The sequence below is a fragment of the Neomonachus schauinslandi genome, chromosome X (genome assembly GCF_002201575.2).
Source record: "Neomonachus schauinslandi chromosome X, ASM220157v2, whole genome shotgun sequence".
NCBI lineage: Eukaryota > Metazoa > Chordata > Mammalia > Carnivora > Phocidae > Neomonachus > Neomonachus schauinslandi.
The window spans coordinates 2508099-2520941 of record NC_058419.1 but is presented as its reverse complement, the minus strand read 5'-3'; the positions used below and the strand labels follow the sequence as shown (position 1 = coordinate 2520941).

At 36.8% G+C, this 12843-nt stretch overlaps 1 protein-coding gene across 1 annotated transcript in view; it reads right to left on the bottom strand.

Annotated features, from left to right (window-relative positions):
* Nucleotides 1-12843, bottom strand: part of GABRA3 (gamma-aminobutyric acid type A receptor subunit alpha3) — a 349455-nt gene that overhangs the window by 230470 nt on the left and 106142 nt on the right. Inside the window, exon 2 of the mRNA XM_021683536.1 lies at nucleotides 7652-7828. Coding sequence (XP_021539211.1) covers nucleotides 7652-7791 — 140 coding nt within the window. The 5' untranslated portion in view covers nucleotides 7792-7828. The remainder of the gene's footprint in view (nucleotides 1-7651; nucleotides 7829-12843) is intronic.

Here is a 12843-nt window from a genome sequence, read left to right as displayed (position 1 = left end):
CCAGGATCCCTGCTCAGCAGGGAATCTGCTGGAGATTCTCTCCCTCTCTCTCTACCCCTCCCCCTGCTCATACACACACTCTCTCTAAAATAAACAAATAATTTTTTTTAAAAAAGAAGAAAGTGAAGGGATGGAGATGTATTTATCATGCTAATGGATGTCAAAAGCCAGAATAGCCATACTTATATCAGACAAACTAGATTTTAAATGAAAGATTAAAACAAGAGATGAAGAAGGGCATAACATCAAAATTAAGGGCTCTACCCAACAAGAAGATCTAACAATTATAATTATTTATGCGCCCAATTTGGGAGCACCCAAATATGTAAAATAATTAATAACAAACATAAAGGGAGTCACTGGTAATACAATAACAGTAGGGGATTCTAATACCCCACTTACAGCAATGGGCAGATCATCTAAGCAGAAGATGAACAAGGAAACAATGGCTTTGAATGACACACTGGACCAGATATAATAGATATATTTAGAACATTTCATCTTAAAGCAGAATACACATTTTTTTAGTGCACATGGAACATTCTCAAGAACAGATCACATACTGGGTCACAAATCAGCCCTCAACAAGTACAAAAAGATTGAGATCATACCATGCATATTTTCAGACCACAATACTATGAAACTTGAAGTCATCCACAAGAAAAAATCTGGAAAGACCATAAATACATGGAGGATAAAGAACATCATGCTAAAGAATGAATAGGTCAACCAGGAAATTAAAGAAGAAATTTTAAAAATGCATGGAAACAAATGAAAATGACAACATGAGGGTTCAAAACCTCTGAGAGGCAGCAAAAGCAGTCCTAAGAGGGAAGTATATCCAATGCAGGCCTACCTCAAGAAGCAAATATTCAACCTAAACTAACACCTAAAAGAGCTAGAAAAGAATAACAAAGAAGCCTAAAACTAGCAGAAGAAGGGAAATAATAAAGATTAGAGCAGAAATAAATGATATAGAAACAAACAAACAAAAAACCAGGAGAACAGACCAACAAAACTAAGAGCTGGTTCCTTGAAAAAATTAATAAAATTGATAAACCCCTAGGCAGATTTATGAAAAAGAAAAGAGAAATCACCCAAATAAATAAAATCACAAATGCGAGAGATCACAACCAACACCACAGAAATACAATTATAAGAGAATATTGTGAAAAATTATATGCCAACAAATTGGGTATTCTGGAAGAAATGGATAAATTCCTAGAAACATACAAACCACCAAAACTGAAACAGGAAGAAATAGAACATTTTCACCAACTGATAACCACAAAGAAATTGAATCAGTAATCAAAAATCTCCCAACAAACAATAGTCCATGGCCAGATGGCTTCCTAGGGGAATTCTACCAGACATTTAAAGAAGAGTTAATACCTATTCTCCTAAAATGTTCTAAAAATAGAAATGGAAAAAAACTTCCAAAACCATTCTATGAGGCCAGCATTACCTTGATTCTAAAACCAGACAAAGGCCCCACTAAAAAAGAGAATTATGAGTCAATATCCCTGATAAACATGGATGCAAAAATTCTCAATAGTAGGAAATTGAATCCAACAGTACATTAAAAGAATCATTCACCACTATCAAGTGGGATTTATTCCTGGGTGGCAAGGGTAGTTCAATATTTACAACTCAATCAACATCATAAGCAACATTAACAAAAGTAAGGATAAGAACCATATCATCCTTTGAACAGATGTAGAAAAAGCATTTGACAAAGTAGAGCGTCCATTCTTGATTAAAAACCCTCAACAAAGTAGGGATAGAGGGAACATACCTCAACATCATAAAGGCCATATATGAAAGATCCATAGCTAATATCATCCTCAATGGGGAAAAACTGAGAGCCTATTACCTACAGTCAGAAACAAGACAAGGATGTACACTCTTACCATTACTATTTAACATAGCACTGGAAATCTTAGCCTCAGCAATCAGACAACAAAAAAGAAATAAAAGGCATCCAAATCAGCAAGGGAGAAGTCAAACTTTCACTATTTGCAGATGACATGATATTCTATGTAGAAAACCCAAAGATTCCACCAATAAATTGCTAGAACTGATACACGAATTCAGTAAAGCTGCAAGATAAAAATCAGTGTTCAGAAATCGGTTGATTTTTATACACTGATAATGAAGCAGCAGAAAAAGAAGTCAAGTAATTGATCCCATTTATAATTATGGCACCAAAAGCCATAAGATACCTAGGAACAAACCTAACCAAAGAGCTAAAAGATCTGTACTCTGAAAACTATAGAACACTTATGAAAGAAACTGAAGATGACACAAAGAAATGGAAAAACATTCCATACTCATGGATTGGAATAACACATATTATTAAAATGTCTATACTACGGGGCGCCTGGGTGGCTCAGTTGGTTAAGCAACTGCCTTCGGCTCAGGTCATGATCCCAGGGTCCTGGGATCGAGTCCCACATCGGGCTCCCTCCTCTGCAGAGAGCCTGCTTCTCCCTCTCCCACTCCCCCTGCTTGTGTTCCCTCTCTCGCTGTGTCTCTCTCTGTCAAATAAATAAATAAAATCTTTAAAAAAAAAATTAGATTTCTGCAAAACTACCAGTGATTCAGAATTACATATGGGAGAACTTTGTTTAAAAAAAAAAAAATGTCTATATAACCAAAGCAATCTACACATTTAATGCAATCCCTATCAAAATATCACCAGCCTTTTTCACAGAGCTAGAATAAATCATCCTTAAAAAAAATCCTAAAATTTGTATGGAACCACAAAAGTTCCCAAATAGTCAAAGCAATCTTGAAAAAGGAAAGCAAAACTGGAGGCATCATGATTCCAGATTTCAAGCTCTAATACAAAGCTGTAGTCATTAAACAGTATGCTACTGGCACAAAAACAGACACATGGATCAATGGAACAGAACAGATAACCCAGAAACAGACCCACAATTGTATGATCTACTAATCTTTGACAAAACAGGAAATATCCAATGGAAAAACGTCTTCAACAAATGGTGTTGTGAAAACTGGACAGCCAAATGCAGAAAGAAATTGGACCACTTTTTTACACCCTACAATAAAATAAATTCAAAATGGATAAAAGACCTAAGTGTGAAACAGGAAATCATCAAAATCCTAGAGAATACAGGCAACAACCTCTTTGAACTTGGATGCAGCAACTTCTTACTAGATACATCTCCAGAGGCAAGGGAAACAAAAGCAAAAATAAATTATTGGGACTTCACCAAGATAAAAAGCTTCTGCACAGCAAAGGAAACAATCAACAAAACTGAAAGGCAACCTTTGGGATGGGAGAAGATAGTTGCAAATGATATATCTGATAAAGGGTTAGTATCCAAAATCTATGAAGAACTTATCAAACTTAACACCCCAAAAAACAAATAATCCAGTTAAGAAATGCACAGAAGACATGAATAGACATTTTTTCCAAAGAGGACATCCAGATGGGTAGTAGAGACATGAAAAGATGCTCAATATCACTCATCTTCAGTGAAATACAAACCAAAACTACCATGAAATATCACCTCACACCTGTCAGAATGGCTAAAGTTAACAACAAAGGAATCAATAGATGTTGGTAAGCATGTGGAAAAAGGGGAACCCTCTTACAATGCAAACTGGTGCAGCCACTCTGGAAAACAGTATGGCGGTTCCTCAAAAAGTTAAAAATAGAACTACCCTACAACCCAGCAATTGCACTACTAGGTATCTATCCAAAGGATACAAAAATACTGATTCAAAGGGACACATGCATCCCAACATTTTAGTGGCATTATCAACAGTAGCCCAATTATGGAAAGAGCCTACATTTGTTTATTTAAATTTAATTAATTAACATATAGTGTATTGTTAGTTTCAGAGATAGAGTTAAGTGATTCATCAGTTGTATATAACATCCAGTGCTCATTACATCAAGAGCCCAAATTTCAATCAACTGATAAATGGATAAAGAAGCAGTATACACACACACACACACACAATACAATATTATTCAGACATAAAAAAAGAATGAAATCTTGTCATTTGTGAAGATGTGGATGGAGCTAGAGTGCATTATGTAAAGTGAAATAAGTCAGTGAGAGAAAGACAAATACCATATCATTTCACTCATATGTGGAATTTAAGAAACAAAAGAGATGAACATAGGGGAAAAAAAGAGAGAGGCAAACCATAAAACAGACTCTTAACTATAGAGAACACACCGATGGTTACTGGAAGGAAGGTGTGGGGGATGGGTTAAATAGGTGATGGGGATTAAGGAGGACACTTGTGATGAGCAGTGGGTGTTCTTTGTAAGTGATGAATCACTAAATTCTATACCTGAAACTATTATTACACTGTATGGTAGAACTAACTAACTGGAATTTAAATAAAAACTTGAAAAAAAGTGGATAAAATAATGCAACAAATGGATTTTTTCAACACACAAAGAACATCATTACAAAGGTATGAAAACAAGCAGACAAAAAGAAGCAGCTCTGCTAAGTATCAGAACTACCAGCATATACCACATAGTTGTAAGTTGTATTGGTTTTTTATTTCTAGCAAATACAAATACAGTGCCAACCCTAATATTTAGAGCCAGGGTTTCAGTAGTCTCATCCTTCCAAAGCATGAACTGCCCTGGACTTGGAAGAAGGTAACCCCCCCCCAAAAAAAGTTTCTAATTCCCTTATATTAAATCTAGCACTACTTTGGCTTTTTCAAGGAGGATCTCTTGAAGTCCTCTTTAATATAATTACTAAAAGGTTTGGCTATCTGATTTTCTAGGCACCAATAGGATGTAAACAAACCAGTGTAAACAGGAAAGGCTGCAACTAACACTGAGCATGGAGACACACACACACACACAAAAATACAAATATAGAATTAACATAATGAATGTTCTTTATGATGATCATAAAGTTACAAAGAGAAGGGACTATTGTGTTCAAAATTTTTATTTAAGATTATAAGAAAAGATGCAATACATTCTTAGAGAACTTTATTCTCAGAGTTAAAATTTAAAAGGCTTTAAGACTTGAAAAAATAAAGCTCATTTATTTAGAATTTCCGTCTTATTTAGACCATCTATCATAGCCCGGTGAAATCAGATACATAAGAAGTTAATAAAACAGAATTAGCCTGTTTTTCCAGACTGGAGTAAAGAACAAAAAGGGCCTCATTGCCCAAGTTTCTAAGGACATATTAGTCCAGTTCTGTAGCCCTCAGCCTCAGAAATTATTTTGAAATTTCTGATAGATGGAAAGACTCAGCATGTATTAAGATAACCCTGCAAAAATAATTAGGAACAAGTCCTAATACTTTCAAGAATATGGGGTAGTAGCCAAGTGTAAAACAATAACACAAAAGCCACCACCAAAGAATAAAATATCCTGCATGATACTTAAATATTTCAAGGCTTAAGAGGATCATTGTTAATAATATTCTCTGAAAGAGATGGGGTTTTAAAATCAAAAGAAGTTTAATACAGCTGAGGAACACAGAGTTTGGGGACAGGAGGACTAAGAAACAAGGCTGCCAAGATGGGTAGAGGCTGGGTTACAAGAATATTGGCTACAGAGTAGAGGTTAGTTTGGGTGGGAGCAAGACTTCAGGAAGTAAGACCAACTAGAGACTTTTGTAGTAGTCCAAGTGGAAGACAATATTGGATTAAACTAAGGTGGTAGCTGGAAAGTTGGGGAAAAGTAGATGAATCCAAAAGATGTGGGGGGGGGTAGTAATTATATACCTTGGAAAATAATTCAATCTAGAAAGCAAAGGGTAGAAAATTAGCAAAGATGATTCCCAGTTTCTGGCTTGAACAATGGGGTGCATAGAGGTGTTATTGACTAAAACAAGGAAAATGGGAGACAAGCATATCATGTTCATTGTTTTTTTGTTGTTGTTAAGAGTAGGGGAGGGAGATGGAGATGATGAAACTAATTTGGACATACTTAGTTTAAGGAGTTTATGGGTAGCCAAGTAGACATGTCCAATAGATGTTGAATATAGAGGTATGACACTCAAAAGAAGTTAGGAATGATAACTGAGATGAAAGTCATTGGTATATATAGAAGGTTATGATGTCATGGGAATAGATTAAATCACTCAGAGTCTGTATGGTAAGAACACCTAGAACAAAACAAAGAAAAACACCAACACATGAGTGAACAAAGGAAAAGATTACCAAAAATACTACAAAAGATCTTTATATCACAAAGGCCTTTAATACAGCTGTGTAATATTGTGGAAAATTCTAAAGAGAGCACAGCCATAAAAGTATGAAGAAAATCAGATGTAGTATTTACTGCTGGTACTGTGTCCAGATCTCTTTTACTGGGCCAGGGAAACTGTCCCTCTACTACTTCAAAGTATTAACATTGGCTGAAGGAAGCCACCTTTCCTTAAAATGCCTGGGACGTTCTGCCTTCCTCCAGTTAGCCCACAGACAATGGCTGATTAGGAAGAGGCTACAGAAGTCCAGCCCCTTGCCTGAGGTGGGCCAAATCTGTAGTGCCATTCATCCCCATGGGGTCAAATGGAGGCTACACTTCAAGTGAAATCACATCTTTGCTTTACTTTCCTCCCTTCCCCATCTTGCTTTCCTTGCTTCCTTACAAGTTTTTCTGAGAGCACTCTCTATAAATTATTTGCTTTTGAATCCTTGTCTCAGGCCCTGCTTCTAGAGAACTTAATCTAAGAAACAGGGAATTGTGATGTCTCTGAAGTAAAAGAAAGAATTGTTCTTAAACCACATATTTATATTTTATTCATGTTTATATATGTGTGTATTTTATTTCATAATAAAAAAGGAGTTAAGGAGGGAGGGGAGAATCAACAATGTTGAATGTTGCTACATGCTACTAAAAAAGTTTTTAAAAAAGTTGAGTAATAAAAGAACAGATAAGTGTTCATTTTAGTAACAGAGCCAACATTGGCTATCTCGGTTGCAGAAATTGCTTTAGAGTCATGAGGTTGGAAGTCAGACAGCAGCACTGGAAGAATGGATGAGAGGTGAGTAAGTACAGACAGTAAAGAAAACTGCTGTTTCAGGAAGTAGGACTGTGAAGAGGAGGAAAGACTTAAGGCACTATTTGGAAGGCAGATTTTCAAATTTAACATGGGAGGTTCTTGATCACATTTAAATGCTAATGGAACAGAGACAATAATAAGGGACAAGTTGGAGATCTAAGAGAGAAAAAAAACAATTGAGTGTAAATGGATGGAGAGAACTGCTTTTAAGATGTTACAGAGGGAATTTAAACATGAACTAGGGACTTGCTCAAGAAGACCTTTGAGATCTCTTTCTACCTTGAGAGTCTGAGCTTGGATGATGTTTTTTTAAAATACAATGTAAATTCAATTAGCCCATATATACTACATCGTTAGTTTTGGGTGTAGTGTTCAATGATTGATTAGTTTCATATAACACCCGGTGCTCATCACATCACATGCCCTCCTTAATTGAATTTAAATAAAAAAAGAAATAAATTGAAATACAGCTCAAAAAATAAAATAAAATAAATAAAATAAAATGTAATATTAAAGGATCAGGAACCAGAGTACCTGAGTTCATCTAGGAAAAAAAACAAAAGTTTTGGTATAAGGCAAGAATTTATCACAGTTTTCTTTTGTTCTAGGAGGTAAGGGTTCTTACCCGCCAATATCCTGCTTCACAAAATCTCCAGGTTCTTGTCGTCTTGATTCCCCTTGGCCGGTTATTACAGGAAAAATATTAATCAGGAAAAGAAGCCCAAGGCTGGTTGTGTAGAAGTGACTCATTTGTGTGATTATCATCTTCTTAGGCACCAACTTGGAGAGACCTGTGAGAGCCATGTTCAGGGAAAAGAGGAAGGAGAAGGAGTGGAAGGCAAAAAAGAAAAAGGTAAAAAAAAAATATTTTATTCAATTCTATTAGAGCCATTTAACTTCCCTAGTGTCCAGTTACTAAATGATTAAGGTGACAATCCCCTTTCCCCAGTTCATCAATGCCACCAAAATTCATTCCCAACATACTCCTTTCTTGAATATACCAAAGCCCATCCAAGAAAGTGTAAAGAGCTCTAAATCAGTAATTCAGAATCTTAGGTTACAATTTCATCTCTTTCCCTGTCTTCTTTCAGCTTTAGTTACTCTTTCATAATCCAAGAGTTTAAAATAATCTCTCATGTCTTCATTTTATTTTCCCCCAATCCCATTTGATCTTTACTCTCACAAATGCCTTTGCCATAGTTAACTGTGTAATATTGTAAGAAATATTAGAATATTAAGACCTGAACTCTCTTTATAACATTTTTGGGATTGATTCTCATTTCTATAGTTAAGCAATATTCCAAAAGATCAAAGGTCTTGGAGTAGATGAACTGTTTCCTCTGAATCAGGTTGAGAAAATGCAAAATGATGAGACACCATCGCTCTAGAATAGGAATGTAATGTTTCCCCATAAAGAGATATTTGAGGGCAAAGTCAGCCCCATGTAGGGGCCGCAACATAAGAAATCCAAGTCTATCTTCCTAGTACGGAAGACCCTAAAATGTCAGCAAATTATACTGATGATAGAATTATGTGATTTAGAGTTGCCTATGTGCAAGGCTATTTTATGAACTCTGGACTGGTGGATGTTTAGCTAAGGCATGGGATTAAGAAAACAGGATAAAGTGGCACTTTCTTAGTATCTCTGAACCTTATGGCTTCATTGAATCTGAGACATTGACCACTTGAAGGAGACCTAATTGTGACCCAACACCATACTCTTTTTAAGTCATTTCAGTGGCTTAACTTCCAGAGAGAATAAAAGGCTTTAAAAAATTTTTTCCAAGGAAAGTTTATGCAAGGGACTAATATGTAATACAGATACATGCTGGAGAGCTATTATGGTTGATAAGAAGATGAAGAACAAGTCTTTTTAAATTTATCCCACCCCCAAAAAAGTAGCCACTATGTTCTATACTCAATTGTCTTCTTGAATCTTTGGGATGAGAAAACATCTATTTTGAGTTGCTGCCTAGACATTTTACAATATGGCAACCTTGCTCATACCCAGAGTCTGGACATTTAGATAAGGACCCAAACTTAGGATTCCCACTACAAGTTCCTGCTTTGCTTTTCCCAGGGCATGTTTTAAAATAACCACTTAGAGTTGAGCCCACAAAAAGTTAGTGATCTCCACCCCAACCACCTGATAAATAATAGGTGCCTGTAACCTACTCTCTATCTCTTGCTAGCTTGTGACCTGGGAGGGAGTGCTGTCCTTCCCCCAGCTCATTACACTTCCCTGTGGTGGGATTTGTAAGTAAATAAACCTTGTGACTTTACTTCTTTTCTATGAACGTATTAAAACTGCATCTCCAATCAAAACAACCCCAGGATTTTCGCTTCCCCAAAGTGGAAGCTCAGATGATGGGGGAGCTGCCTGTTTACCTCGTGTGGGTGGCTTGTGCTTCTTCATTTATCAAGTCATAACCTGCATATTCTTAATATATCAGTTATGGGTCTCTCTCACCAGAATATTGTACAGGCAAAGAAAACTATGATACTGGAGAAGACGAACTTCTGACATGAGGAAATGTCCACATTACAGATAGAAATAGTCATAATATTAGATTGTATCATATAAAATTGCCAATATTTGACAATTTTTGTTTTACAAAAACAGCAATTTTTTTTTACAAAACCATAACTATTTTTACTTTTTTTGTGCCTAGTTGTATAATTTTTTTTTATTATGTTATGTTAGTCACCATACAATACATCATTAGTTTTTGATGTGGTGATCCACGATTCATTGTTTTCATATAACACCCAGAGCTCCATGCAGTACCTATCCTCCTTAATAACCATCACTGGGCTAACCCATTCCCCCATCCCCCTCCCCTCTAAAACCCTCAGTTTGTTTCTCAGAGTCCATAGTCTCTCATGGTTCATCTCTCCCTCCAATTTTCCGCCCTTCATTTTTCCTTCTTTCTCCTAATGTCCTCCATGCTATTCCTTATGTTCCACAAATAAGTGAAACCATATGATAATTGACTTTCTCTGCTTGACTTATTTCACTTAGGAGATTCCTCCAGTCCCATCCATATCGATGTAAAAGTTGAGTATTCATCCTTTCTGATGGCCGAGGAATAGTCCATTGTATATATGGACCACATCTTCTTTATCCATTCATCTGTTAAAGGGCATCTTGGCTCTTTCCACAGTTTGGCTATTGCAGACATTACTGCTATGAACACTGGGGTGCATGTGGCCCTTCTTTTCACTACATCTGTGTCTTTGGGGTAAATACCCAGGAGTGTAATTGCTGGGTCATAGGGTAGCTCTATTTTTAATTTTTTGAGGAACCTTCACACTGTTTTCCAAAGTGGCTGTACCCACTTGCATTCCCACCAACAGGGTAAGAGGGTTCCCCTTTCTCCACAACCTCTGCAACATTTGTTGTTTCTTGCCTTGTCAATTTTTGCCATTCTAACTGCGGTAAGGTGGTATCTCAATGTGATTTTGATTTGAATTTCCCTAATGGTTAAATGATGATGAACATTTTTTCATGTGTCTGTTAGCCATTTGTATGTCTTCTTCAGAGAAGTGTCTTTTCATATCTTCTGCCCATTTTTTGACTTGATTATTTCTTTTTTGGGTGTTGAGTTTGAGAAGTTCTTTATAGATCTTGGATACCAGCCCTTTATCTGTAGTGTCATTTGCAAATATCTTCCATTCTTTGTTTTGTTGACTGTTTCCTTTGCTGTGCAGAAGCTTTTTATCTTGGGGCGCATGGGTGGCTCAGATGGTTAAGCATCTGCCTTCAGCTCAGGTCATGATCCCAGGGTTCTGGGATCGAGCCCCACATTGGGCTCCTGGCTCAGTGAGGAGCCTGCTTCTCCCTCTGCCTCTGCCTCTCTCCCTGCTCATGCTTTCTCTCTCTCTCTCTGTATCTCTGTGCCTCAAATGAATAAATAAAATCTTAAAAAAAAAAAAAAAAGAAGCTCTTTATCTTGATGAAGTCCCAAAAGTTCATTTTTGCTTTTGTTTCACTAGCCTTTGGAGATGTATCTTGAAAGAAGTTGCTGTGGCCGATGTCAAAGAGGTTACTGCCTATGTTCTCCTCTAGGATTTTGATGGATTCCTGTCTCACACTGAGGTCTTTCATCCATTTTGAGTTTATCTTTGTGTATGGTGTTAGAGAATGGTCGAGTTTCATTCTTCTGCATGTGGCTGTCCAATTTTCCCAGCACCATTTATTGAAGTGACTGTCTTTTTTCCATTGCATATTTTTTCCTCCTTTGTCAAAGATCATTTGACCATAGAGTTAAGGGTCCATATCTGGGCTCTCTATTCTGTTCCATTGGTCTATATGTCTGTTTTTGTGCCAGTACCATGCTGACTTGGTGATCACTGCTTTGTAATGTAGCTTGAAATCAGGCAATGTGATGCCCCCAGCTTTGTTTTTCTTTTTCAACATTTCTTTGGCAATTCGGGGTCTTTTCTGATTCCATAGAAATTTTAGGATTGTTTGTTCCAGCACTTTGAAAAATATCATTGGAATTTTGATCGGGATGGCACTGAAGGTTTAGATTGCTCTGGGTAGCATAGACATTTTAACAATGTTTATTCTTCCAATCCATGAGCATGGAATATTTTTCCATTTTTTTTATGTCTTCAATTTCTTTCATGAGTGTTCTGTACTTCCTATAGATCCTTTACCTCTTTAGTTAGGTTTATTCCGAGATATCCAATGGTTTTTGGTGCTATTGTAAATGAAATCAATTCTCTAATTTCTCTTTCTATAGTTGCATTGTTAGTGTATAAGCAACTGATTTCTGTGCATTGATTTTGTATCCTGCCACATTACTGAATTGCTGGATGAGTTCTAGTAATTTGGGGGTGGAGTCTTTTGGGTTTTCCACATAAAGTATCATGTCATCTGCGAAAAGAGAGAGTTTGACTTCTTCTTTGCTAATTTGAATACCCTTTCTTTTTGTTGTCTGATTGGTGTTGGTAGGACTTCTAGTACTATGTTGAACAATAGTGGCAAGAGTTGGCATCCTTGACGTGTTCCTGATCTTAAGGGAAAGGCTCTCAGCTTTTCCCCATTGAAGATGATACTCGCTGTGGGTTTTTCATAGATGGATTTTATGAACTTGAGGAATGTTCCCTCTATCCCTATACTCTGAAGAGTTTTAATCAGGAAAGGATGCTGTATTTTGTCAAATGTGTTTTCTGCATCAATTGAGAGGACCATATGGTTCTTCTCTCTCCTCTTATTAATGTGTTCTATCACACTGATTGATTTGTGAAATTTGAACCACCTTTGCATCCCAGGGATAAATCCCACTTGGTCGTGGTAGATGATTCTTTTAATGTATTGTTGGATCCTATTAGCTAGGATTTTGTTGAGAATTTTGGAATTCATATTCAACAGGGATATTGGTCTGAAATTCTCCCTTTTGATGGTGTCTTTGCCTGGTTTGGGGATTAAGGTAATGCTGGCCTCATAGAATGAGTCTGGAAGTTTTCCTTCTGTTTCTATTTTTTGAAACAGCTTCAGTAGAATAGGTATTATTTCTTCTTTGAATGTTTGGTAGAATTCCCCAGGGAATCCATCAGGCCCTGGACTCTTGTTTTTTGGAAGGTTTTTGATCACTGCTTCAACCTCGTTACTGGTTATTGGCCTATTCAGGTTGTCAATTTCTTCCTGTTTCAGTCTTGGCAGTTTGTAAATTTCCAGGAAGGCATCCATTTCATCCCAATTGCTCAGCTTATTGGCATGTAGTTGTTGATAATAATTTCTAAGAATTGGGCGCCTGGGTGGCTCAGTTGGTTAAGCGACTGCCTTCGGCCCAGGTCATGATCCTGGAG